The sequence below is a fragment of the Anabrus simplex genome, chromosome 3, assembly GCF_040414725.1.
Source record: "Anabrus simplex isolate iqAnaSimp1 chromosome 3, ASM4041472v1, whole genome shotgun sequence".
Classification (NCBI taxonomy): domain Eukaryota; kingdom Metazoa; phylum Arthropoda; class Insecta; order Orthoptera; family Tettigoniidae; genus Anabrus; species Anabrus simplex.
Window position 1 is genome coordinate 91,261,717 of NC_090267.1, and position 27,609 is coordinate 91,289,325.

At 42.1% G+C, this 27,609-nt stretch overlaps 1 protein-coding gene across 4 annotated transcripts in view; it reads left to right on the forward strand.

The window, feature by feature from the left end:
• Positions 1-27,609, forward strand: part of LOC136867052 (UDP-glucosyltransferase 2) — a 161,117-nt gene that overhangs the window by 119,174 nt on the left and 14,334 nt on the right. For all 4 annotated transcript variants that reach the window (XM_068227009.1, XM_068227006.1, XM_068227008.1 and 1 more), the window contains exons 3-4: positions 12,524-12,702; positions 19,397-19,859. In XM_068227009.1, the coding sequence (XP_068083110.1) occupies positions 12,524-12,702; positions 19,397-19,859 (642 nt within the window). The remainder of the gene's footprint in view (positions 1-12,523; positions 12,703-19,396; positions 19,860-27,609) is intronic.

A 27,609-nucleotide genomic window follows, 5' to 3' on the forward strand; every position in this document is an offset into this window, starting at 1 on the left:
TAACACACTGAAAGATGGAACAGAAGTGGCCGAGAGACCCAAAAATCAGCAGTTTAAATACTCTCGCGGAAGTTTCTAGGCGTTAGGGGAAAGAAAACACCCTCCCACAAACTCTTTATTGGATAGGACCCCGCAACAGATTCAAGTTGGGGGAAGATACATCTGATTGGATAGAAATTAATTGAAGAAATTCGGGATTGGATACATTCATAACAAGGGGAAGAAAGGGGTAAATATTGCCAACTTAAACAATGATAGAAAGAAATTTAACAAAGAACAAACTCTTGAAATTAAATTTTCTCCAAAAAAATAGTTCTTTGACTCCGCACTAGGTTGCACTATTGTAGATCTTCAGTAGTGTCCTCTAGAAGAGAAAGTTCACACTTCTTACTTCAAGCGAAACAAAAACACATCAAAAATGACACAGTTCAAAAACTCAAAATTTTCCACGTGGTGACATCTTTTGAGAAGGTAGAAAATTAATACTGTCAATAAAGTTCAGACTTCCTCCAGCAGAAGAGTTTCCACAGGCGCACATTTTAAATTAGCGGAGTGGAGGTGTACCGCCCGGTACAGACCTCCCCCCCCAAAAGTTCCTCCAGGGATGACACATGAAATCAGTTTGAAACAAGGTCCAAGTTATGCTGTGGGTAAGAAGATTGATTGCCAAAAAAATTTATAAGATTTTCTTAATTTGGGTTGATTTGGTTTCAAAATTTGTTGTTGCAGATGAAGTAAAGTCTTTATATTTGTAGAAGTTGAATTTCTGAAGATAACTTTTTATACTTGAAAGTGAAGGAAAAAAAATTTCAAAGTCCACCAAATATTGCAGTTTAATTCCCAAGTGTAGTCATTACTTATGGTATCTGTTCATGTAGTAGATGGTGATGAAGTGGGATTGCCTGACCGGCCGTTGCGGCTTGCGTCCAAAGGAGGCCGCTCGGACCCCTCAAGTACCCTGAGATACCGCTCGCCCGCACTATGAGGGGAGCAGAGGTGTTGAAGCACGCCGCGCCCGCGGTGAACATATACAGGCTGCGGACAAGTAGCAGGTCGTGCGCCGCACATCAGCCTTGGCCGGGAGGAGAGCTCCGGCTCGCCGTGCACACGTCGTCCTCGCTGGGGCCGAGGGGGCCCGTCCTCAGCTCCAGTTGCTGCACGGCGCCGCGCGGCTGCGGGGGCACTGAAACATTAAAGCTTGGCGGCAGAATTGTGTTGGACCATCATCTTTTTTGAGGGTACAGGCTTGTGGAGAGGTTGAGGGGCCAGCGGCGTGCAAATATCCATGGCATAAGTCAAGCCACTGTGTGTATTGACGCAGGAGACGGGAGCGTGGTAATGGCCGAGGTAAGGACAGGATGGCAGTTTAACAATCGGGGAGGTTTACAAGAAATGCTTACATATAAAATAAAATAGAAGGAGCAGAATGCCTTAAGAGTGGAACTCAAAAAAATATAACCTTCATATTCCTATCAAATTATATGAAGCAAGTTGACACCAAATTTACACCGGTTTCACCTGGGACAGGTGAACCCTAAATATCCTCTCGGTGGCTGGATTGCTTACTAACAATGTAACCGGGGTGAGGAAATCGAGAATTATACAAGGCCCATGAAATCTGGGGGCAAGCTTGCCCGCGGGAACAAAATTTTTGACCATAACCTGGTCACCTACCTTCAAAGGGGTGGGTCTCCGTCCACGATCATACCTTTCCCTAACCTTTTCATGAGACACTTTAAGATTGGCTTTAGCCTTCTTCCAAAGATCTTTAATGTTATCCGGATCTATTGTCTCGGGTAGAATGTCATTCAGAGACCAGAGGTTAGAGAGCGGCGAGTTGGGAACAAACTTGAACATCAAAGAAGCTGGAGTAAACTTGTGAGATTCATGAACCGCCGAATTCAAAGCAAAAGCTATCCAATGCAGGGACGTGTCCCACCTGGAATGATCTTCATGATGATAGGCAATAAGTGCTGACCTGAGATTACGGTTAACCCGTTCAGCCAGAGATGGTTGAGGGTAATAAGCAGAAGTAGTTACATGAGAGATTGATAAGTCAAAACAGAATTTACGAAATAAATTGGATGTAAAAGCCTTAGCATTATCAGATACAATATATTGACACGGACCAAAAGAAGCAAAAATAGAATTTAAGCAGGTAATGGTAGACTGAGCGGTAGCCAGCTTAGTCGGAAATAACCAAGAAAATCTGGTAAAACCATCTACGCACACAAAGATGAACTTGTTAGCATTACCCTTTGACTGGGGGAAGGGTCCTACATAATCGATATACAGACGTTCCATGGGGCGCGACGCTTGATGCGTAGACAAAAGGCCTACCTTGGTGGACATGGTGGGTTTACTGAGCAAACAAGATTTACAAGCTTTTACAAGTTCACGGATTTCACCGTCCATACCTTTCCGGATGAACATTTCACGAATCTTCTCACGAGTTTTAAAGATTCCAAGATGCCCTCCTAATGGGGTCTCATGATAATACTTGAAGATCATAGGTACAAGAACAGCTGGAACGACAACTTTCATCATCCTATCATGCCTCGATGGGCAACATAGAACACCATTCCTCAGAACATAAGGGACAACATGTTCCCCAGAAGAAAGGGTTTCCATTATCGGAGCCAGCGTCGGATCTTCACGTTGGTATTTCTCAATATCCCTAAAAAGCATGGGAGCATCTGTTAAGATGGCATTAACACCAGATAGTATGGACTCGGGAGGTGATGAACTGTCGACCGGTTCGTGGGTCTCGACGTCGTTATGAAACATACGGCTGAGTCCATCAGCAACAACATTTTCGGTACCTCTGATATGTCTAACATCAAACTGGAAGGCGGAAATACGAATAGCCCAGCGGGCTATACGACCAGTACGACGCGGCCTACCTAAGACCCAGCTTAATGCTTGATTATCTGTCTCCAGGTCGAATTTGACGTGTTCCAGATAGAGACGGAACTTTTCTAAGGCGAATAAGACTGCCAAACCTTCGAGCTCATAGATGGAATACTTGGCTTCTTGAGCCGACAAGGTCCTAGAGGCATAGGCGATAGGTCGCCTCCCTAGTTCAGTCTCTTGAAGAAGGACTGCAGCTACTGCTGACGACGACGCGTCGGTTTGGACGATGAATTTCTTCGAGAAATCAGGCATAGCAAGTACAGGGGCATTACAAAGTGCTAATTTAAGGTCTTCAAAAGCGGCTTGTTGAGAAGGTCCCCACTCGAATTTGATGCCTTTCCTACGAAGAAGGTTTAAGGGCGCCGCTCTATTAGCAAAGTTAGGAATGAACTTCCTGAAGAAATTCACCATACCAATGAACCTGGCGATACCTTTAATGTCCTTGGGAGGTTTAAAATCACGGATGGCCTGTGTTCTAGAATGATCGACTGCTACACCATCGGGTGACACAATATGCCCTAGGAATGACATAGAGGGCTTAGCAAAGGCAACCTTGGACAACTTAACAGTTAACCCAGCCTTACGAAGGCGATCGAGAACTTCTCGCAAATGATCTAGATGTTCTTCAAAAGTCTCTGAAAATACGACGACATCATCTAAATAGTGATATAAGTACTCGAATTTGATGTCGGAGAAGACCCTATCTAGTAGCCTAGTGAGCACAGCTGCCCCCGTGGGGAGCCCGAAAGGCACGCGGTTGTATTCATATAAATTCCAGTCCGTGGCAAACGCTGTAAGGTGTTTAGACTCTTCGGCAAGGGGAATTTGATTATAGGCCTGATTCAAGTCCAAGATAGTGAAGAACTTGGCCTTACGAAACCATGAAAAACAAGAATGAAGGTCAGGAAGGGGCACAGATTGCAACACCACCTTCCGATTGAGAGCCCTGTAATCAATGACAGGCCTGAAGCCTCCTTGGGGTTTCGGGACTAGAAAAATAGGCGATGAATACGCCGACTTAGAGGGCCTAATAATACCATCCTTCAACATCTGATCGATAATTTCTTTCAGAGCCTTCATTTTAGGTGGAGAAAGCCTATAAGGTGGAAAACGGACAGGAATCGAATCCGTGACCTCAATTTTGTATTCAATAAGGTCAGTAACACCAAGAGTATCAGAGAACACCTCGGGAAATGACTGACATAATTTACGAATACTATTAGCCTGCTCCTCAGGTAGATGTCTAAGGTCTAACAACATCTCATCCTGGGTAGGCGAAATAGATGAACATGACACAGAATTACACTTTAACAAGGGAATTTTACAATTGGACACAAATTTGAATGTGCACGACTTACTCTGAAGATCGAGCACAAGACCAGTGTGAGAAATAAAGTCCGCTCCCAGTATGATGGGGCAAGACAGGTGCTTAGCCACAAACAATTTAATTTTCCAAGTAAACTTAAAAATACGGATCTTGACCAGTAAGGAACCTAGAATTTCTAATGGAGATGAATTAGCCGAAACGTATTGAACAGGAGAAGAGACATAGTCAGGAAGTTTACAAACCGATTTCAATTTAGAATACCATTCAGCCGAAATAATCGAACAAACACTGCCTGAATCTAAGAGAGCTGTTATAGGCTCGTTATTTAACTCAATCTTAAGAAAAGGAACAGGTGCGGGGGTATCCGTCGCAATCCTAAGACACTCTTTGGGGCATTCAAAAGATGTATTCGAAGACTTATCGTTCCCTGAATTCTCGACCTTTTTGCCAGGGGCTGAGCCTTGGGAAGCAGAATTAGTTGACTCAGCCGCAGCCACTAGTCACTTTTGATTGTTGTTGGAAGTTACACCAGAAGTTGAGCAGGAGGGGGTGCTATTCGAATTGGGACAATTCTTTGCGATATGTGAGAAAGCCCCACATTTAAAACAGCCTTGTGATGAACCAGCTCCATTATTTGCCCTACTAGTTTTGATCAGAGGACACTTATTGCGCAGATGGTCAGGCGACCCGCAAGCATAAATTTACGGGGGGTGACTGATCGGCGAGGTGGAGGCCGAGTATTACTAATGGAAGGCGGGGGTTCTTTCGCGACACGCAAAGAATCGGCGTATCTAACTCCTTCCGCTGAGACGGCCAATGCTTCAAGTTCCGAGAAAGTTTGCGGGCACGCCGCGAAACACAAATATGACCTATAGGGAGGTGAAATTCCCTCTACAATAGCCTGTACAATCTGATCTTCAGGAAAATGAAGGGCAAACACCCTAGTATAAAACTTAATGTCCTGTATGAAATCAGCCAAGTTTTCATCCAAGCGCTGTACACGATAATAGTACTTCTGAATAAGGGAGGACCTGGTCCTAGCAGGGATGAAGTTAGCTAGCAAATGGGCATGGAAATCCTCAATAGATGATTGCTCGGCAATGGCTCTTACGATTTTATCAGAGTGAATACCAATAGCATACGGATAGATAATTTGCAAGATTTGACATGGAGAAAGAGAAAAAACAAGGGCATGATCCTGAAATTCCACTAGAAATCTTAAAAATGAAATTACATCACTGGTGGTATTAACGGAAAACTTAGATATACCTCTGAGCAACATTGCCAATGGATGAGGCAAGCTACTAAACCCGGGTGACATAGTAGGTAAAGGTTTCAATGGCAAGGAAGTTAATTCAGAACGGATGTTACTCAGCGATGCACGGCGTTCAGACTCGTTGTCCAATGGGGCAGGGATAGTTTGAGCAGCAACGGTTATTCTATTAACTTCTCCCTTGGGAGGCGCTTCCTCACTACCTGCATTTACTATGGTGGGTTGATCAGATTTGGGAGGAACTTCCCCAGTTAACAATTGAGTGACCTTACTAGATAATTCGGAAATATTTTCCAGGAGCGTACTAGCTTCCTTCCTCTGAACATCATTCAGTTTTAGAGACAACAGATCGTTAACCCTATTCGAAAAATGCACACGCTTAATTTGATTAGGAGACGGATCATTTTCATCAAAAAAACTAACTACAGAAGCTAGCCCAGTTAAATTCTCCGTGATCGTGGAAAGAGAGTCGTCAATTTCTTTCTCTCCCAAATTGGGGATAGAAATGGGCAAATCAAGGGACTCTCTAAGTTTGTTAGTGTCTATTGCAACCGTGCCTCCAGATTGCACATTTCTGATAGTTAATTCATAGATCAACTCCTCCTTACGCAAATAGTTAAGAAGGAGAACATCGCGAGGGCCGGGCATGATGACAGACCAATTTTGAAAAACTCAAAAAATTCCAGCAACTGGGAAAATAGTTAGAGTTCGGAACAAACAATATTTAGCCGTCAAAAGGGGCTAAATTGAGACCCATTCAACCACGCTCTGCTACCACTTGTTACCGTGTTTTTCCGTGGTAGGTAGAGGTGAAAGAAGGTGCGGGTGTGAATGGGTTTCAAGCTACGAAATTATAGTGCAATGTAAAATTAATTTAAAATTTAACAAGGTTATATTTTCTTTTCGAAAACAAAGAAATAACAAGCATGGCAGGTACAAAGTAGCAATTCGAAAGGGGTTAGTTACAATATTTACAGAATTTGGGCTTCGCGCCCCGACTTCACAATTCTTGGGCAATCAGCTCAGTTTTACCTCAAACATAAGTTTTAACAGAGGAGGAGAAAACCCCATTCATACCTAGGAGCCCTTGCTCCAAATTACACTGAAAAACCTCCATGAGGCATACAACCCAGAATTTTCAAAAGAGCCACTCGCTCTCAAAATTTAAGCCTCTCCCAGGCCACACCAAACTCCACCTTCAAGTTGTCCTCAACGGACATAAACACAGGGGTAAAATACCCAATCTACTGAGGTCTATTAAAAGAAAAGCAGGTTAATTAAATGACCTCTAAAATAACAATTTGAGAGGAGGCGAACTTGCACTCCTAATACACTTTGATTAAGACCTACTTGGCACTTGGCCGTTAATACAAGGGCTAATCCCATGCTAAAGAGGTGACTTAAGAAAAGAACAATTTGTTTTACATTAACGAAAAATAGGTTGAGAAAATAAGTTCACCTCAAGACAATGTGAGTGGGAGCTCGAGAGGGTTAGCACTCTCTATCCCAATATGTCGTTTTACAAGAGAATAGATGAAAAGGGAAGTTACATTTTAGGAAAAGGTTACATGGTTGAACGCTTAGAACCCGCCCCGAAAGTTAAACTGCTGAGCTAGCAAAGAAAGAAGTTATTAATCGGCCATTACCTTGTGTTGAACGGCTGGAGAAGAAAGAGGCACTTCCCGCCCCCTGCTATGTACTTAACACACTGAAAGATGGAACAGAAGTGGCCGAGAGACCCAAAAATCAGCAGTTTAAATACTCTCGCGGAAGTTTCTAGGCGTTAGGGGAAAGAAAACACCCTCCCACAAACTCTTTATTGGATAGGACCCCGCAACAGATTCAAGTTGGGGGAAGATACATCTGATTGGATAGAAATTAATTGAAGAAATTCGGGATTGGATACATTCATAACAAGGGGAAGAAAGGGGTAAATATTGCCAACTTAAACAATGATAGAAAGAAATTTAACAAAGAACAAACTCTTGAAATTAAATTTTCTCCAAAAAAATAGTTCTTTGACTCCGCACTAGGTTGCACTATTGTAGATCTTCAGTAGTGTCCTCTAGAAGAGAAAGTTCACACTTCTTACTTCAAGCGAAACAAAAACACATCAAAAATGACACAGTTCAAAAACTCAAAATTTTCCACGTGGTGACATCTTTTGAGAAGGTAGAAAATTAATACTGTCAATAAAGTTCAGACTTCCTCCAGCAGAGGAGTTTCCACAGGCGCACATTTTAAATTAGCGGAGTGGAGGTGTACCGCCCGGTACACTCATAAACATCCATAAAGCGCTGTATATATGTATCTTTGTCAATAAAGCACAGAAAATGTAAATCTGTCAATAAAGCGCTAGAGAACCTACACTTCCTTTATCCCATCTCCTTTACTTATTCAAACCACCTTTTCCCCATCTCCCTCTTTTTTCACTCCTTCTCAACCCTGTCATCTCTCCTGGCCAGAGAGAGGGCGAAACCCTCTAGGTGGGCCGCCCCACCCCATCAGGGTGGGGAATGAAAACTTGCAAAGAAGAAGAAGAACTGAATGAACTTATCTGGATATATCCTACGTTTACCAAACATGGTATGAAACCTGTTGACATTTTTATTACGAATTTCTTCAACTAAAATAAATCCCGCGATACAACCGATCTACAGAGTTAATTTTGAAAGTAACCTGCTCGATAGGGCCTATCAGCGTTGTACCTGTTCGCATAGAACAGCCGAGTCCAATGATCGCTGTTTAAAAGCCGCGTGTTGATGGTCAAGTGTAGTTAGTACATTTTATGTCCGGTTGGAGCCAGCCACACAGCGGCGTGTGAACAGCTCGTGTAGAATGAGCCGATTCTCTTATCTTAAGATCGCTGTCGTATTTCAAGGCTCTTCCATAATAGTATTTCCATCACAAGTATGATAGAAATTCTTCAGTTACATAAATTTCAGTCGGCGAGCTGTATGTATTATTTGGAAGGTTCTGAGTGGTTCGGACAAGAATATCTTTCCGTATTTCTGTATGTAATCGTACTGTTTAAGGAAAAAAATGTGTTTGCCATAAGACCTACCTGTGTCGGCGTGACGTAAAACAAATTGTTAAAATAAACAAAGGTTGTTCATGTTCAGAAGAAACTTCGTTATTTTACTGCATTTAGTATATAGGCTACACGAAGAAGTTCAATTAGTTTAATGTTCAGAATATTGTTGATTGGATCGAGAGTCCATAGACCGGTTTGATGCAGGCCTCCCAGCCACCCTATCCTACGCTAAACTTTTCATTTCTATGTAACTACTACATGTCCGCCTCTGTGGTGTAGTGGTTAGCGTGATTAGCTGCCATCCCCGGAGGCCCGTGCTCGATTCCCGGCTCTGCCGCGAAATTTGAAAATTGGTACGAGGGCTAGAACGGGGTTCATTCAGCCTCGGGAGGTCAAGTGAGTAGAGGGAGGTTCGATTCCCACCTCAGCCACCCTCAAAGTGGTTTTCCGTCCTTTCCCACTTCTCCTCCAGACAAATGGCGGGATGGCACCTAACTTAAGGCCACGGCCGCTTCCCTCCCACTTCCTTGTCTACCCCTTCAAATATTCCCATATCCCTACAAAGCCCCTGTCAACATAGCTTGTGAGACCGCCTGCACGAGATACTGGTCCTCCTCTCCAGTTGTGTCTCCGACCCAAAGTCTCACGATCCAGGACACTGCCCTCGAGGCGGTGGAGGTGGGATCCCTCGCTGAATTCGAGGGTAAAACCAACCCTGGAGGATTAATTATAATAATGTTACCCAGCTCGTTAGCTGCAGTCGCTTAAATGCGGCCATTATCCAGTCTTCGGCAGCTCTGAGATGTTTTTCCGTGGTTTCCCATTTTCACACCAGGCAAATGCTGGGGCTGTACCTTGATTAAGGCCACGCTTGCTTCCTTCCCTCTCATATCCGTTTGCTATCGCATTGTCGCCATGCGACGTAAAGCAACTTGTAAGAAAAAGTAACATCCGTTCAATTGCTCTAGCCTAGATTTTACAAGAATATCTAATGTCCGGATTATGCCTAGCATGATTTCTTTACTAGTTCGAAGCCGAAGACCCTGAGTTGTTACATTTGAACACCCCCGACTGCTACCAGGATCAAACTTGCTATTTTAGAAACAGAACGTCAAAGATTAACCGACTACACCACGGAGGTCAAGATACTGCTTGGTATGATACCATTAATTTCCATTCCTTTGCAAAATTCTTGAATGGAAAATCGTTTGAATTTCAATCTTATAAAATAACTTTTCTATTCTTTCTTCGCCAGTGAATCATAAATTTGCCAGAGAACTGGACCTAAGTTAAGGAAGCAATAGTGATTACCTAGATGACAACAGATGTCAACTTGATAGCATTATATGGGTATTAGTTTCATGTTACGAGACGCTCCATAATATAGATACTTCATTATTCAATTGCTGAATTATTATGATCTTTGGTAGGGAGACCAGAATGTGTCAACTTAATATTAAGTTCATCTGTTACATAGTTTACAGATAGTCAACATTCCAAAGGTATAATTTTTGTTATTGTTTTCACATGCGCGCTACAATGGGATAGGACAGTGCTAGGACTGGGAATAAAGTGATCTGGCCTTATAAGCATTTGAAAAATGTGAAAATGGGAAACCACGGAAGAACGGAACTACCGACGGTGAGGTTCAAGCTGACAGCTACGCGGTAGTCTCTTTCTACTTGCCTTTCACCACACTCGTTTTCCAGCATCTGTTACCAGAGCCGCCAAATATAAGGAATGATCAAAACGTTTCAGTTTGAGAGCGTTGCTGCAGCGGAGATGCAATATAGCACGACTCCGATGCGGGTATATAAGGACGGTGATGTACTCAAAGGGATTAGTGTGGCGGTCGTGTCTTGCCGAATGCGTCCAAACAGGACCAACGTGCTGTTATTCATTTCTTGGCTGCCGAAGGACAGACACCGGGGGGCATCAGTTTGAGAATGAAGAATGTGTATAGGAGAGCATGTCTGTCGAAAACCACCGTTGTGGAATGGTGCACCAAGTTCCGTGCGGGTCGCGTTTCGACCCAAGACGACGGTTGATCTGGGAGGCCAGTCTCATCCATTTCGGAAAACAACAAGCAAGCACATGTTCTGTAGTCCTGATCTCTCATGTTGATTATCACGCCTCAGTCCCCTCAAATAAGCCTTCAAGTACCGACGCTTCCCGTCGGATGGGGATATGCAGCAGGTGGTTACGGACTTGTATCGCAGCAGCACACGGTGTTTTACCAAACGGGGATCTTCAACCTGGTGCCTCGGTGTGGTGAGTGCCTCAATACTGACGGTGATTTTGTCTGATTGGCATCGCGATTCAGCGGCCGTCGAACGGAATTACACTCATGCTCAGAAATTAAGGATAATGCTGATACATGGTGAAACAACGCTATGGTGGGAGGTTTACAGTTTTAAATCACCTCGGGGTATGACCATGTGGTGCATTAGACCTGCGGTCGTCGCTCGGTGGCGCTGGCAGCAGGCCAAATACGCAGAGGTGTGTTGGTGCATGTCAGAGTACGGTGCAGCGAGTAAATGTGCAGATGTTTTCAGACGTGCTAATGGTGACTGTATGGTGAAAATGGCTCAACGAACACATATTGATGACGTTATGAGGGGTATAATAATACGGCGACTGGAGGCTGGTCAAACACAGCAGGTCGTAGCACGGGCCCTCAGTGTTCCACAAAGTGTGATCTCAAGATTATGCAACGATTCCAGCAGACAGGAAACGTGTCCAGGCGCTACAGTACGGGACGTCCGCGGTGTACAACACCACAAGAAGACCGATATATCACCATCAGTGTCTGCAGACGGCCACGGAGTACTACAGGTAGCCTTGCTCTGTACCTTGCCACAGCCACTGGAACACTAGTCTCCAGACACACAGTCTACAGACAACTGAACAGACATGGTTTATTCGCCCGGAGACCTGCAAGGTGCATTTCAGTGACCCCTGTTCACAGGAGAGCCCGTAAAGCCTGGTGTCAAGAACATAGTACATAGTCATTGGAACAGTGGTCCCAGGTTATGTTCACGGGCGAGTTCAGGTATAGTCTGAACAGTGATTCTCGCCGGGTTCTCATCTGGCGTGAACCAGGAACCAGATACCAACCCCGTAATATCCTTGAAAGGGATCTGTATGGAGGTAGTAGTTTGGGGTGGGGTAGGATTATGATTGGTGCACGTACACCCCTGCAAGTCTTTGATAAAGGAACTGTAACAGGTCAGGTGTATCGGGACGCCATTTTTCACCAGCATGTCTGCCTTTTGAGGGGTGCAGTGGGTCCCACCTTCCTACTGATGGATGATAACGCACGGCCCCACCGAGCTGCCATCGTGGAGGAGTACCGTGAACCAGAAGATATCCGGCGAAGGAGTGGCCTGCCTGTTCCCCAGACCTAAACCCCATTGAGCACGTCTGGGATGCTCTCGGTCGACGTATCGCTGCCCGTCTTTAAACCTCTAGGACACTTCAGGAGCTCCGACAGGCACTGGTGCAAGAATGAGAGGCTATACCCCAGCAGCTGCTCGACCACCTGATCCAGAGTATGCCAACCCGTTGTGCGGCCTATGTACGTGTGCATGGTGATCGTATCTCATATTGATGTCGTGGTACATGAGCAGGAAACAGTGGCGTTTTGTAGCACATGCGTTTTGGGACGGTTTTCTCAACTTATCACCAATACCGTGGACTTACAGATATGTTTCGTTTGTGTTCACTATGTGCCTATGCTATTAGCGCCAGTTTTGTGTAGTGCCACGTTGTGTGGCACCACAGTATGCAATTATCCTTAATTTATGAGCATGAGTGTATATTGATCTCACCTTATATAACCATCCATGCTTGCCACATGAACCGTCCCCTATAAGTGTATTTGCAATATTTTTACATGATTACATCTTACCAATAGAATGCTATACTTATTATACTGGAGTGTTTTTAATACATTATACTTGTTGCAATTTTTCAGGAACCTGTTGCAAACTACACTGATATTGATTTGCCAGGATCCTATCCTTTCCTGAGGTCACACAACTTTAATCTCTTGGAGGGAGCTTCACTTCTTACCATATTAGATGCTTGGAGCAATATGTTCAGTCAACTTGCAGATATGCAGTTAAGCACTCCAGAAATGCAGGAATTCATAAGGTAAGTAAAGGACATTTATTGCAAAAGTAGATTAAGCTAATTTTTGTTTTCTTACACATGATCTGAAGCATACTCCCTACAGTTAGTTCACTGCCCATGAGAGTAATATTAATTTAAATTGTAATTAGAGTAACTTATGGAGCCATTGATTAAAGCAGGAAGGGTACGACTTCGGAGAACCTGAGAGTACTGCAGTTCATTCTTTTTAAGATCTTGTTATTGGCTTTGTAAGTCTCCGGGCCGAATTTCTCCTAAATGAGTCTCCGTAGGAACCACCGCGTTTACAAGGACATCCCCTAGCAGATTGTGCAGTGTACTGATTTGTACATTAAATGTTTCATTTATATGGTAACTCCGCAAATTCGTAACGACAAAGCTTCAAGCTACAGTTCTAATGGACCTCGGCTATCAATGACCTCTGCTCAATCCGAAGGCCTGCAGATTACGAGGTGACGCATGGTCAGTGCGACGATTCTCCTCGGCCGTTATTCTTGGTTTTGTAGACCGGATACTGCCTTCTATGGCCCCTGATTATCCGTGTGGACGAATAAATGCATATATGAGTAATAAGCTTTCTGCATGTCCATTACCTGTACCCTTATGACTCAGAATATACCGAAGTAAATGGTTTCACGGTTGCTTTTATACGCGTAGTCACGGTTTGAACAATATATAGGTACTCAATTTAACGTTTACGTACGTCTCCCATATATTGCGATCCAATTTTCCCCTCCATATGTCAGTATGCATGCTACAGCAACAACGTAATTTTACTAATCGCTCTAGTTGCTATCCAAAAATAATCTAACATTTTAGAAACACATGCTTGTTATACTCGGCCACGTACGGCTTTAAATTAGAGGAATATGTAGTCCATATTAGGCTATTAGTAGGGTAGTAACAGTAAACTGTTCAAGGTCCAGGTCGAGCAATTTATAGCATCGCTATATCACGGTTGAATATCATCATTAGTTGCCTGCGCGTAACATAAGATAAGACCCGTCTCTCATAACCTCGGAAACCACAGATTCTGGAGAGTGTATTATTTACTGTAATCTTACGTTTCAATACGTGTAGTTTACAAAAATTGGTGTATAACTTAAAAGCATTTCAGTCTGTCGATCGCACAAGTTTAGTATAAATATTACACTGTAACAAACGTGTAGAAAAATACATTATTAAACAAGGAATAAAAATACAGTCCACATCTGTGCTGTAGGCCCGCGTTCGATTCCCGGTTCTGCCACAAAATTTGAAAAGTGTTACGAGGACTGGAAAGGGGTACACTCAGCCTCGGGAGGTCAACTGAGTGGAGTGGGTTCGATTCCCATCCAAGCTTCCTTCCCTCTTCCTTGTCTATACCTTCAAATCTTCCCACTCCTCCACAATGTCCCTGTTCAGCGTAGCAGGTGGGGCCCGCCTGGGTACTGGTCCTCCTCTCAAGTTGTATCCTCCTACCGAAAATCTCACGCTCCAGGACACTGCCCTTGAGGTGGTAGAGGTGGGATCCCTCGCTGAGTCCAAGGGAGGCACCAACCCAAGAGGTTGAACAGATTAAGAAATAAATAAATAAATAAATAAATAAATAAATGAATGAATAAATAAATAAATAAGTAAATAAATAAATATTAAAGAAAACGCTATCAAACAAAGAATGGCATGTTCCGTTCTTGAAACATCTCCCGATTCTATCAAATCACACTCAAATACTTAGAATATCTATGTTTGTTTCTGTTTGGTACTGCAAGCTAAATGTTCCCCATAAGTGAAATATAGGCGTAGCAAGTAAGTCAGCTTCAGGTGAACAGGCAGTAAATGGTGAAGTAGAGACAAAGGAGGACATAATTAAGACAAGTTTCAGATTTCCAGTTCCTAAGTATTAAACGGAAATAAATATAAATATTCTAAATATTTGAGTGTGATCTGATGATGTTCTCTCGAGAACGAAACAGGTCATTGTTTAATAATATGTGTTTTCATTCCTTGTTTAATAATATTATTTTACAGGTATATTATAGTGTTATGGAGGATGTTCGACAGAGTGCAGAGCTGTAAAGTTATACTGAGATGACACCGGAAAATATGGCTTCCTTCTTAAAAAGAAAACAAAAAAATATTGATATCCTATAGCATAATAGGAAAACATCATACTTTTTCCAGAATTCCGTTATACAAAATAATGCTTAATCCTTCAAAGGAACGTAGCGCAACGCTTTATTTTATATTCATACACCTATCGACAAGCGTTGTACTTTATATGAAATGTGATGTCTATCACGAAGCAATTGTTAAAATGATGTATACAGGGTAAAGATGTTGTTGAGGTGTTGGAGAACTGTAATGTGGAAGTGGGGTGGTGCTCCATCATGCACAAACCACATAACCTGTCTTATTGCCAAAGGCACATTCTCAAGCAGTCCAAGAAGAGTATTCTACAGGAAGTCCAGGTACGTTCCTCCGTTGAGGCGTTGTGGAGTAATAACTGGTCCAAGTATGTGGTCGCCAGGAATCCCTGCCCAAACATTGATGCTGAACCGATGCTGGTGAGACGCTTCAACCATTCCCCGGGGATTTTCTGTAGCCCACAGATGAAGATTGTGCAGATTGACGATGCCATTTCTGGTAAAGGTTGCTTCATCGGCAAAGAGGACTGATGACAGAAAACCCATAACTGTGATGGCCTGATGCAAAAACCATCGACAAAATCCTTCCCGTAGTGGAAATATTCTGCTGATAATCCTTGCACTCGTTGCAGGTGATAGGGATAATAGCGGTTGTCATGCAGGATACACATAATCATAGTCTGGCTTACACCATGTTGGCGGGTCACTTGCCTGGAGCTTGTACTAGGGTTCGTCTCAATGTCCTGTAGAACCTGTTCCTCCAGATTTGGTGTACGCACAGTCCGCCGCCTCCCTACACGTTCGTCTGTCTGAAAGGACCCATGATCACACAAACGCCCAAAAATGGCGTGAAACGTTGTGTTATGTGGTTGGTGTCTGTGAGGGTACTTGTTTTAGTATAGCCGTGCTTCCTCTCGACCGTTTCCATTGGCTTAGCCGTACACAAACAACATCTCGGCTTGTTCTCGACATGAATACCGGACCATTCTGCTTCCGACAGTACGCTGCTTCAGTCACACTATCTGCAACAGAAGAAACACACAACAAGTAGTCAGAGAAAATTTCACTCGTCAATGCCATCTACCGTTGCATCGATGCATTTCCGGACACATGTTTATAGGACATTTTTCGCCTCCATTTCCAGTCAGAAATAAATCCCTGCAGTTTGTCGGTTTTATTAAAGTTCACCCTGTATTTTAAAGTTAAAATGCGTACTTTCCACACTTTGCTATTTGCTGCAGAATGATTACCATTGTTTGATCATTGCTATGTTAGAAAGCGCTACAAAATCAAGATCAATGTTCCGTATACGTGAAGTGTAGGCATTACGCTCTCATAACAAGTAATTCAGCCTCAGGTGAAATTACCGTTCCAGTTAATTCTTTTCGAATTCGTCAACCTCAGATAAGTTTTCGATTTCAAGTTCCTAAGTATTAAACGGAAATAAATATAAATATTTTCTATAATAAAACCAGAAAAAGTGCGAAGTCACGATGTATGGTGAATTACACCCTGTAAGTTATAGTTATAAGATACAGGCTAAGTTTATGACCTTGTGTTATGTTGAGGGCATTGTTACATGTCTTCAGTTTTATAACAGAAACACTGGGTGAAATTTAAAAAAGTATTCATATATTGATTTGTTTTGCACTGAAAGACAGAAATTGATAAATTATTTCATTACTTTCACGTCCATGGTTCTTTTGAGGATATATATTACACATAGGCCTAATAGAATACTTTTTGAAAAAAAAAGATCTTTATGTAGGTGGTACTATGACATCAGTGTTAGGTGTTGTCAACACCCCGTGCGACTACTAACGTTGCAGATGAATGAGCGACTCTGTAAAAGTTAATATAAAGCTGTAGGTAAGAATCATTCGATAGGTGCCTAAAGAGTATCAATTAACTCTTAAATGCGAGATGTATTACTTCTCTTAAAAAATTTTCCTTTACAAAAGTAATGCGTAATCACCAGAAAAATATTTGCCAAATCAAAGTCAATGTATGAGACGTTTCTGATGTTTTACGTATATGCAAAGCTGCGCTACCTAGGACACTGATAAGTCTTACAGAATGTCCAAGCTCAAGAATGCTCTGACATTCACTGTTTAAAATGTACACGTCACTGCTGTTTATTAGAAAAAAGGTCCTCAACCATTCCTCTTCGTAGGTTTACTTTACGTTTCTCGCATGTCATGGTGTACCCCTTACACAGGAGCAATTTAATTGCTGCGCGTTATTCATTCCACAGTGACCAGCAGTCACCAGAATCCTTCCTTTAATCAGTTGGAGGGATTGGTGATCCTCCAACTTTGTTCTCTTTTCCTGAACTTCTTTTTTTTTTACGTCGCACCGACACAGATAGGTCTTATGGCGACGATGGGACAAGGAAGGGCTAGGAGTGGGAAGGAAGCGGCCGTGGCCTTAATTAAGGTTCAGCCCCAGCATTTACCTGGTGTGAAAATGGGAAACCACGGAAAACCATTTTCAGCGCTGCCGACAGTGGAGTTCGAACCTACTATCTCCCGAATACTGGATACTGGCCGCACTTAAGCGACTGCAGCAATCGAGCTCGGTTTTTCCTGAACAATATACGAACTTGATCTCCCTTTCTTGGAATCCGCTTTACAATCTGGCACAGGGTTTGTGCAGATCTATGCCAAAAAGCATGCTTGAATGTTTAAACAATTTGCTTTCTTACATCATTTACATTTCTATTAAAAATCCAACATTTTATCTCTGCTAAATCAACCATATGGTAAAACAACCAAAGCCATTTTCTGTATTTCATATTCTTGTAACAATACTCAGCTGCATAAGAGAAAGTACAGTAATCCGGTAGATTCTCCTTTGAACTTACGTAATGCAGATGAGGGGGGGGGGGCGTGTTCATAGTTCATCCCCTTACCAGATTGTGACTTGTAGAAATTCAGGAATATTATGGACAAGGCTAGAAACTGGTATATATATTACTGAATATATTATCCACTTACGAGCAAGTTACAACGAACTGTTATAACGTAAGGTAGATCTAATTGTAAGGTAAGGGGTTGTTCTGCCCGAAGGCAGGTCCGAACCTCCGCAGAGGTATTCCTGAGCCGTAGTTTACTTGCGGTAGGGTGGCCAGTTCCTTTCCGCTCCTCCATTCCCTTACCCCCCACCAACAGCGCGTGGCAACCCATCCAACTCCTGACCACGCCCAATGTTGCTTAACTTCGGAGATCTCACGGGATCCGGTGTTTCAACACGGCTACGGCCGTTGGCAGATCTAATGAATATTTGACATAAATACTACAAAAACTAAACTACCAGAAATGTGTTCATAATTTCGTCCCCGACCAAATTTATGAGAAGTACAATAAATTTTAATATATTTTTCTTTCTAACCTTACCAAACACTTTCCCTAAATGAATTACTTGAGGGTCATTCATGAATCTTGATCAGTCCACGGATATTAATTCCAAACTAAAAGATGGAACGAGATGCACTCAGACTCTTGTCATGTTTCCTGATACGAGAGGTAGCGGACCCGGTGAAGAAAGCTAAGCAGTATGCCTGCAAATGACTTCAGGCTGACCATGTGCACTCCAGTATCTGCAGACCATTTTGATGGGTAGCAGTTGACTTGCTAAGCCAAGTGCCACAGACTTTTTATTTTTGTTTATAAGCTATAGTTACGTCCATAAAAGCAGTAAACCCACTGTCAGAGCGCTTTCTTGTTTTCTTTCCCACGCTGGCAGTTCATAAAAATTTAGAAACGACACTTTGAATTTGTCTATAGTGTTTTCAAACACGTATAACAATGTATTCTTTTTACAATTAGCTTTTCGTCGCACCGACACAGATAGGTCTTATGGCGACGACGGGATAGGAAAGGCCTAGGAGTGGGAAGGAAGTGGCCTGGCCTTAAGTTAGGTACCATCCCGGCATTTGCCTGGAGGAGAAGTGGGAAACCACCGAAGGCTACTTCCAGAATGGCTGAGGTGGGAATCGAACCAACCTCTACTCATTTCACTTCCAGAGGCTGAGGAGATCCAGTTCCAGCTCTCGTACCACTTTTCAAATTTCGTGGCTGAGCCGAGAATAGAACCCGGGCCTCTGGGGATGGCAGCTAATCACATTAACCACTACACCATAGAGGCGGACCAGCTTTATATTTTTAATAATGATAATCACTAGAGAGTCATACATTTTAACCACTCCAACAATGTATAGATGGTCTTAAGTCTGAGGAAAATGTAGTAACTCCACAATATGGAATCAATTCGGACGTGACCTTCCTTATAACTTGGAAATCAATTCAGATATGCCTTTCGTTGGATGCGAGGAATCAATTCAGCCGTTAGGGAATCAATTTGGATGCAGCCTCGACTATATACCTGAAAAAATATTAAAGGACACTCAAGTGTCAAAATCAGAGGACCGACATTTTCAATTGCGGTGAAGGCTGGCATAGAATTAATGCACAGAAATCAAACTTTTCCATATCCACGTGATTCCTAAACAAGGTAAAAACGGATGGTCTACTTCTGGACATTATGTAACATAAGTATGTCTCTTGTTCCAGGCTAAAAGACAACAAGTTCGACATGATAATCATGGAGAAGATAATGTTGCAGTCCTTTTATGGTCTAGTTCACCATCTAGGATCACCACCTGTTGCTGGAATCGTCTCGATGAGTGCAATGTCAACTACCTACGCTTCCTTTGGAAATCCGAACAACCCTGCCTATCTCCCAACATTCTTCTCTGCCTATACAGACCACATGAACTTCTGGGAGCGTATGCATAACACTTACCTGTATTTGGCGAAGGCGTTCGTATGGAAATACAAACTCTTCCCCTTACACGAAGCTGTGATGAGGAAGCATTTTGGACCTGATGTACCACCAATAAGTGAGTTCGACTACAACGACAGTCTGTTACTTATAGATAACCACTGGTGTATGCATTATCCTCGTCCACTACTCCCGAACGTGGTGGAACTCACCGGACTTCATGTGCAGACTAAAACGAAACCTCTGCCTGAGGTAAGATCAACATGTATTTCTTTAAACTTCCCTCTTGACTGTTTGTTTATATTTCATTATGGTCAAAATGACAGGCTTTTCACCTGCACTTTATGTCAGGCTTGATTTTCTCAAACATTTTCGCTTCCGCTCCCCTCCTAGCCAATTCCATGTGATAGGTTTCTACAAAGATTTTCTGCCTAAATTTTCAACAGCGATTTCATCTTATTTTGTGTTGTTACAAAACCAATATTTTGTAAACTAAAAGATGCGTAACCTCATTATGTGCACTTATTGTTCATTTCCATCTGTACCATTTGTTTTCGTTTCTTTTCTTCTTAGGTTAACACAGTTTTTAGTTTCAATTATGTTTTTGTATTAACCCATATTTCACTGAATTCTGTCGCAGTGAGTTGTTTTTTGCTCCACATGATGATTGTATATTGTGCTAATTTAGTTTCTGGCTAGGCTCTTTTTGTTTTTCATATGTTCTTTCATTTTGTTTTTTGGCATTTTATAGCTTATATTGTGTAAATTATTTCACCCCCCCCCCCTTTTTTCACTGAAGATGGCTCAAACGAGCCGAAACATATCTGAACCTGATTACTCCGTCTAATAATAGAATATACAATGTATTGAATAAGGAGGATACACTAATTTTTTCACTATTGTAAAGTGAAAACCGTCAATACGTTATGATTCTAATATCTTGTAACACTGCGGAAGTCCAATCATCTTATACGATCTATGATTGCCAACGCCCTAAGATGAAAGCAACACAGTCTACGAGGAGGTACATGGATTGTCTCAGGCTGAGTCAAGCCGCCGGACTGACATGATAGCTATACCACCGGGCTCAGGTAAAGGTTTCATAATAGACCCCACACTTAAATCCCGGACATCATCTACTCAACCACATGATGTACACGAGGAGAAATATGATATGCATGAACCTAAAATTCCAAATGACGATAAGAAATATCGTATGCACTCTACAAGCTATTAGGATTGATGGTAGAAGCAGGAGGCAACATTACTCACATATTTCACAACTTTTGCAAGAAATTTAATTTAGCTAACCAATTTATTAAGGATAGCGGGTTAGCAGCACTGAAAATCTCGTTAACAAAAGTAATACATCATTAAAAGGTCTGCACACACCAACGCGGGAGCGGGAGTGATCCCGTCGCGAACTGTTATGAGTACAGCAGGAAATGAATCCACTCACACCGGGGCGAATCATTTTCAGTCCGCTGCATGCAGCGTTTCCCGCGTCCCGCGTTCATTATGATCAATCACAATGGTGACTGAGCTGTTGACAGAGTGCATTAAGAAACATCCAATGCCTCACAGCATGAGTAATGAAGATCATAAGAATGTAAGGAAGAAAGATATGTTGTGGGATGAAATAGGAAAACAACTATGTACACCTAGAAAGCATCAATTCTTTAATTATCACTGTCTGTTCGTGACGTTTTTTACACACACTTCTCCGTTCGTAAACATCTACATACATGTAAGATGTATGCTAAAACTATCTGTACAGTGTTGTTATGCATGTCAAAGAACTCTACAAATTTCTCACAATCAGCTAAAGCTACAGCGGGTGCTCGTTTTGATTCCGGTGAAACTAAATCTTCGTAATATGCTGAATTTTCTATAAGGTAGTTGTGTAGAATGAACGTTGTTCTATCGATAAGGTTAGTTGTGTCCTCATTAACATCCATGTGTCTGTAATAAATTCTCCAATTCTCTGCTAATATGCCGAAGACATTTTCTACGACCCTTCTTGCTCTACACAGTCGATAGTTGTAATTTTCTTTGAGCTTGTCTCCTTTCACTTCCCTGAATGGAAACGGTCTCATTAAGAACCCTTTCACGGAAAACGATTCGTCGCCGATTATGAAGTAAGGCGCAGGCATATTCTGTCCAGGAAGATTTTTGTCTTTCGGAACACCAAGAGCACCCGCTTCTAACCGTTGTCCCATTACAGAGTTCTGAAAAATACCACCATCACTGTTTTTTCCGAACCCTCCGATATCCACACATAGAAACTTGTAATCTGCACCAACAATCGATAAAAGTACAATAGAGAATTTCTTCATGTAACAAATTTGATCCACTGTTCCTCGGGCAATTTATAGTAACATGCTTTATATCGATAATATCAATAGAGTTTGCGAATTGTCACATTCTGTAATATCCTTGAGGTGATTCTATCCATGTATCGGTAGATGGTTCGGGCATGTACAGACATGGACAAAAGTATTCGTACCCCAACCCATCCAAAACAAAATGCTTTATTGTACATGTATTACGTTGTTTACTGTGAATATTCCTCCTCACACTTCATGGTTGAATATTCGAAAATGTATAACGCGTATTCCATTCTTCTGGGAGTCGTCCATAACACGTTCGGTTAGAATCTGGAAGTACTACACGTCTCCGTCTCACATTAGAGTGAGAGGAATGTCGAAGTCCAGTGATGTTTAGGAATTACTCTACCGTACTTACTTGGGGTCACCGTACGCCTCTCCTGGTTCTTCATACCTGGAGTAACATACCCCAGCTCATAATGGAACTGTAAACTACATAACGCTGACATTTCAGAGAATTCTACTTAATGTACGCAAGCTTGCGCATGTACAGGCATCGTCAATATCAGAGGTGCTCACGGTGGGTACTTAGTTCCGTGGGCACACAATACTGCAAGCGGGCGGGCAGGCAGGCGATAAGCGTATGGTATTCAGCTACAGTGGCGTTTTAGTTACGTCACAGGCCGTGAAGGTTATCTGAAGTTCTCCCAGCCACTCTCGATCACTGCGGTGATACCAGAGTTTGAATTGGAGACAGGAAATAATGAAAGGAAGAGGGCAGAAATCCACGTTATTTTCAATGTACGTTGTGAGAAATAAGTTATTTATGTTCGTTGTAGTTTATGTATTTTGACCGGATACAAGAAAGACTTACACTTACAACCTCAAGTATTTTTATAATGTACGTAATGAATTACAATTTATACTATTGCATTTAAGAGGTGCTTTAGGAACATTTCTAATATAATACGGAGTTAAGGTGGGTAAGCTGTGGCTTATGGTTGTTTGGGTTTAAATTATCTGATAAACTCACCAACAATCCAATCATGCTCACCGGGAATAACATCAGTTACGTTATATATTTCAAGGCATGCTCTAAATCTATTTGATAGATACATTTACATTGTTATTGTTATTTTTGCTGTTGTGTTGCTTTAATCGTGGATAGTAAATATCTATGTCGCCACTCGTGATTAAACTCCCTCGCTATTTAGAGGCCAGTTATTATCATCGGACGCCTGATAAGCTTTAAATACTATATTCAGAAATTCGTGTGCTATTTGCTTTACGTCGCACCGACACAGATATGTCTTAAGGCGACGATGGGATAGGAAAGGCCTAGGAATTGGAAAGAAGCGGCCGTGGCCTTAATTAAGGTACAGCCCCGGCATTTGCCTGGTGTGAAAATGGGAAACCATGGAAAACCATCTTCAGGGCTGCCGACAGTGGGGCTCGAACCCACGATCTCCCGATTACTGGATACTGGCCGCACTTAAGCGACTGCAGCTATCGAGCTCGGTATTCAGAAATTCAATGAACGGGGAAAGTCGCACACCGCTACAACACTATGCGAATCCAAACAGTAAACTTGCTGAATTATGTAACTGTATTACCTTTTGCTGAGTGAAAAACAGGAATTTTGCTTTTAAAAAAGTGGAAATTCTGTCACTCACATTCCAGTAATTGTAAATCGTGACTTGTACACTTAAGACCTATATCTTCATAAATTATAACACAAAAATTATAACGCGTCCGTTTTTCTTTGAATCGATAAATATAAGAACAAAAAACGGACTATTTATATCGATCTTCTTGCGATTAGAGACTTTTAAAATCTCATTTCGCTAAGTACTGAAGGAGAGGTTCGTAGTCACAATCTAACATCATCTGCCAAGTGGGTTCGCTCTCTCGCTTCACTGTGACGTATGCTTGCTACGTAAGCTGCCCGCATTTACGTCAGGACATTCCGGCCGCACAGGGATAGCCTCAACGGGTGCCCGACTGAGCATATCTGGTCTATATTCTTCGAAAATACTAATGTTGTGCGCTGGAGTGTCTACTGTGCTCCCGAGCCTAATATGAATCTTATTCAACTTGTCAGCCATTGAATAGAATGAGCTATTTCAAATTTCTGACAGATAACGCAATCTGTAAAATCTACACAGAATCGTCAGTGATGATTAGGGTAAGTTAAGCCATTTAAATTCTTCCGCGAATCGATCTGATTGGCTAACTTCAGCAGCTGATGATATGACAACGGCGTGAGATATCGATACTTTCAAATTATTTATCAGTATGACCAACATACTAACTCTCATATACCCGGTTCAGTTGGTTTCCGATCATCCTGTAGATTCACCTCGGACAGAGGTGCTCAGCTGGACGCCCGTTGAGGCAAGCCCAGTGCGCCCGGCTGGTCTAACGTAAATGCGGGCAACTTACGTAGCAAGCATGCGCCACAGTGATGAGAGAGAACGAACACACGTTGCAGGGAAGGCAGCAGCAACTTCGATTGTGATTACGAAGCTCTCCACTACCCAGCGAAATGTTGATTGGGGTACAGTATTTAAAATAAAATGTTATAATTGCAAAAAACCTGACCTTTTCAAGATATTCCGGTTTGATTTATACTGCGCTTGACATAAACAGCCAGTTTTATTTTCTTATGTGTATTCATTCAAAGAAACTGATGTTAGTACGTTATATTTTTTGTGGTACAGTCTATAAGGCTACAAGCGTACAATTCCTTGGATAGAAATGGCTATATTTCCTTGTTTAAAAAAGTAAAATTCTGTTATTCATTAAGCAAAAAGTAATATGATTGCCTAATTCAACAAGTTTACTGCTTGATTTTGCACAGTGTTACAGTGTTGTGTGACTTTCCCTGTTCACCGAATTTCTGAAAATAGCATTTAAAAGTTATCAGGCGTCTGATGATAATAGCTAGCCTCTCGGCGATGAGTTTCATCATGAGTGAGGATATAGATATTTACCATCCAAGATTTAAGTGCAACTGTTTAAATGTCTCTACCAAATAGATATAGAGTATGCCTCCAAATAAATAAGGGGCTGCCTGGCCGATGCGGTAAAGGCGTGCTCGGTTCGCCCGGAAGGATATGGGTTCGAATCCCCGTCAGGAAGTCGTAAAATTTAAGAAAGGAAATTTCCATTTCCTGAGGTGCATATGGCCCGGAGGTTCACTCAGCCTTCACCAAAAATGAGTACTAGGTAAATTCCTGGGGGCAAAGGCTAACCACTCTACCCCATCATGTGCCGAGGTTAGCAATGGTTGAAGCCTTTACCTTCCACTCCTCCAAGGGCCGTCATGGCCTGTACGGAGGTGACTTTGCTCTTTGCTCCAAATAAATAACCTTACTGATTTTATTCCCGGTAAGCATAATTCGATTGTTTGTGAGTTTATCACATAATTTAGCCCAAAGAACCAAAACCCACAACTTATCCACCTTAACTCCGTATCATATTAGAAATGTTTCTAAAGCCCCTCTTACCGGGCGAGTTGGCCGTGCGGTTAGGGGTGCGCAGCTGTGAGCTTGCATCCGGAAAATAGTGTGTTCAAACCCCACTGTCGGCAGCCCTTAAGAAGGTTTTCCGTGGTTTCCCATTTTTACACCAGGCAATTGCTGAGGCTGTTCTTTAATTAAGGCCACGGCTGCTTCCTTCCCTCTACTACCCCTCTCCTATCCCATCGCCGCCATAAGCAAATCATTAAAAAAGAAATAAATACGTCACACCAACACAGACAGGTCTTACGGCGACGATGGGGTAGGATAGGGCTAGGAGTGGGAAGGAAGTGGCCGTGTACGCCGCGCATTCATAATGTAATAGTGAAAATTGTAATTCATTGTGTTCATTATGGAAATGTTTGAGGTCGCAGGAATAACTCTTTATACATAAACTGCAATGAGCAAAAACGTAAATTGAAAATGACGTGGATTTCTGCGCTGTATTTTTCATTATTTTCTGCCTCGAGTATTGCCGCAGTGATCGAGAGTGACTACGAGAACCTCCCCCAACCTTCACGGCCTATGACGTAGCCACAACGTTACTGGCTGAATAGCATACGCTCATCGCCTGCCTGCTCGCCCACTTACAGTGCTGGGCGCCCGCGGGTCGGAAAACCCAGCGTGAGCACCTCTGGTCTGTAAATAACAAAATGTACTTTAGTAAATTTACTCGTTAGTAACACACGCTACTCCTCCGAGTAACCATTTTAATTTTTTTTTGTTTTTTTGCTAGGGGCTTTACGTCGCACCGACACAGATAGGTCTTATGGCGACGATGGGATAGGAAAGGCCTAGGAGTTGGAAGGAAGCGGCCGTGGCCTTAATTAAGGTACAGCCCCAGCATTTGCCTGGTGTGAAAATGGGAAACCACGGAAAACCATCTTCAGGGCTGCCGATAGTGGGATTCGAATCTACTATCTCCCGGATGCAAGCTCACAGCCACGCGCCTCTACGCGCACGGCCAACTCGCTCGGTCATTTTAATTCCAAGGACCTGTGTCAATATCATAAATCCTCGTAGTCATTCCCTGATGTTATGTGGCTTAGAAAGTACAACACTTGAATAATTCACTGGATCAAGTTTTTCCGTGTGTCACAAAATTTGAATGTCGGAACAACTTGCATGATAAGAGTGTAACAATAGTATAAACGGTGTTGACCAAAAGCAACTCTCATATTGGATATCCAGTCGCCATACATAACAACATACTGCTTTGACAGTGGAAACAGATCTTTCATATTAGGTCTGCATACACAGGATTATCAACTCAAGGGACTTACTTGTACATGAACAAAATAGAAAGTGCTCCAATATTTGCTTATATTCATGATACTCCTGCTGATGAAGTTTAGAGCACACAAAGTTATAATTATTATGATAATTTCACATAAAAGTAGTGCTTTCCCATGAATTACTCTTGTTTACAAACATTTCAACGAGCTTTTTTGTAATAAATTTTGTCACTTTATGGGTTGGTACATGTATCTCAGAAACTATCGAACATAGAGAGCTAAAATTTTGTATAGAACTTTTTTTTTTTTTACAATTTGTGTTACGTCGCACGGACACAGGTAGGTCTTATGGCGACCATGGGATAGGAAAGAGCTAGGAGTGAAAATGGAAACTATGGAAAACAATACTCAGTGGGGTTCGAACCCACCATTTTCGAATGCTACAGATCTCTTAGGTAGATACTAGATTAATGGCGACCATTTTTAAGGTTCTAGATGAAATACATCCCATATTTAGGTAGGACCAGCCACTGAAATTTTCAATGTTATTTATTTGTAAATATAAAAATTCACACTGTAGAATTCTCACACACTAGAAATGCAATAATGGTCTACATTGAAGAACAGATTATGAAGAGCATCTATAAAAAATTTCCTTCCAGTAAAGTTCCTGATTTCTGAAATGCATGTACTAACGCATGAAGTGACAAAATTTATCGAATGTTACAAAAACTGGTTAATTTCTTTTATAACAAAAGTCGTTTTTGAGAAAGCACAACTTTTAAGTGTTTGATGATGATGCTTGTTGTTTTAAGGGGCCTAACATCGAAGGTCATCGGCCCTTTTATGTTTTTAAATACGTCTAAATGTATAGTGAAATTATCGTAATAATTGTAACCTTGTGCATTCTATACTTCAG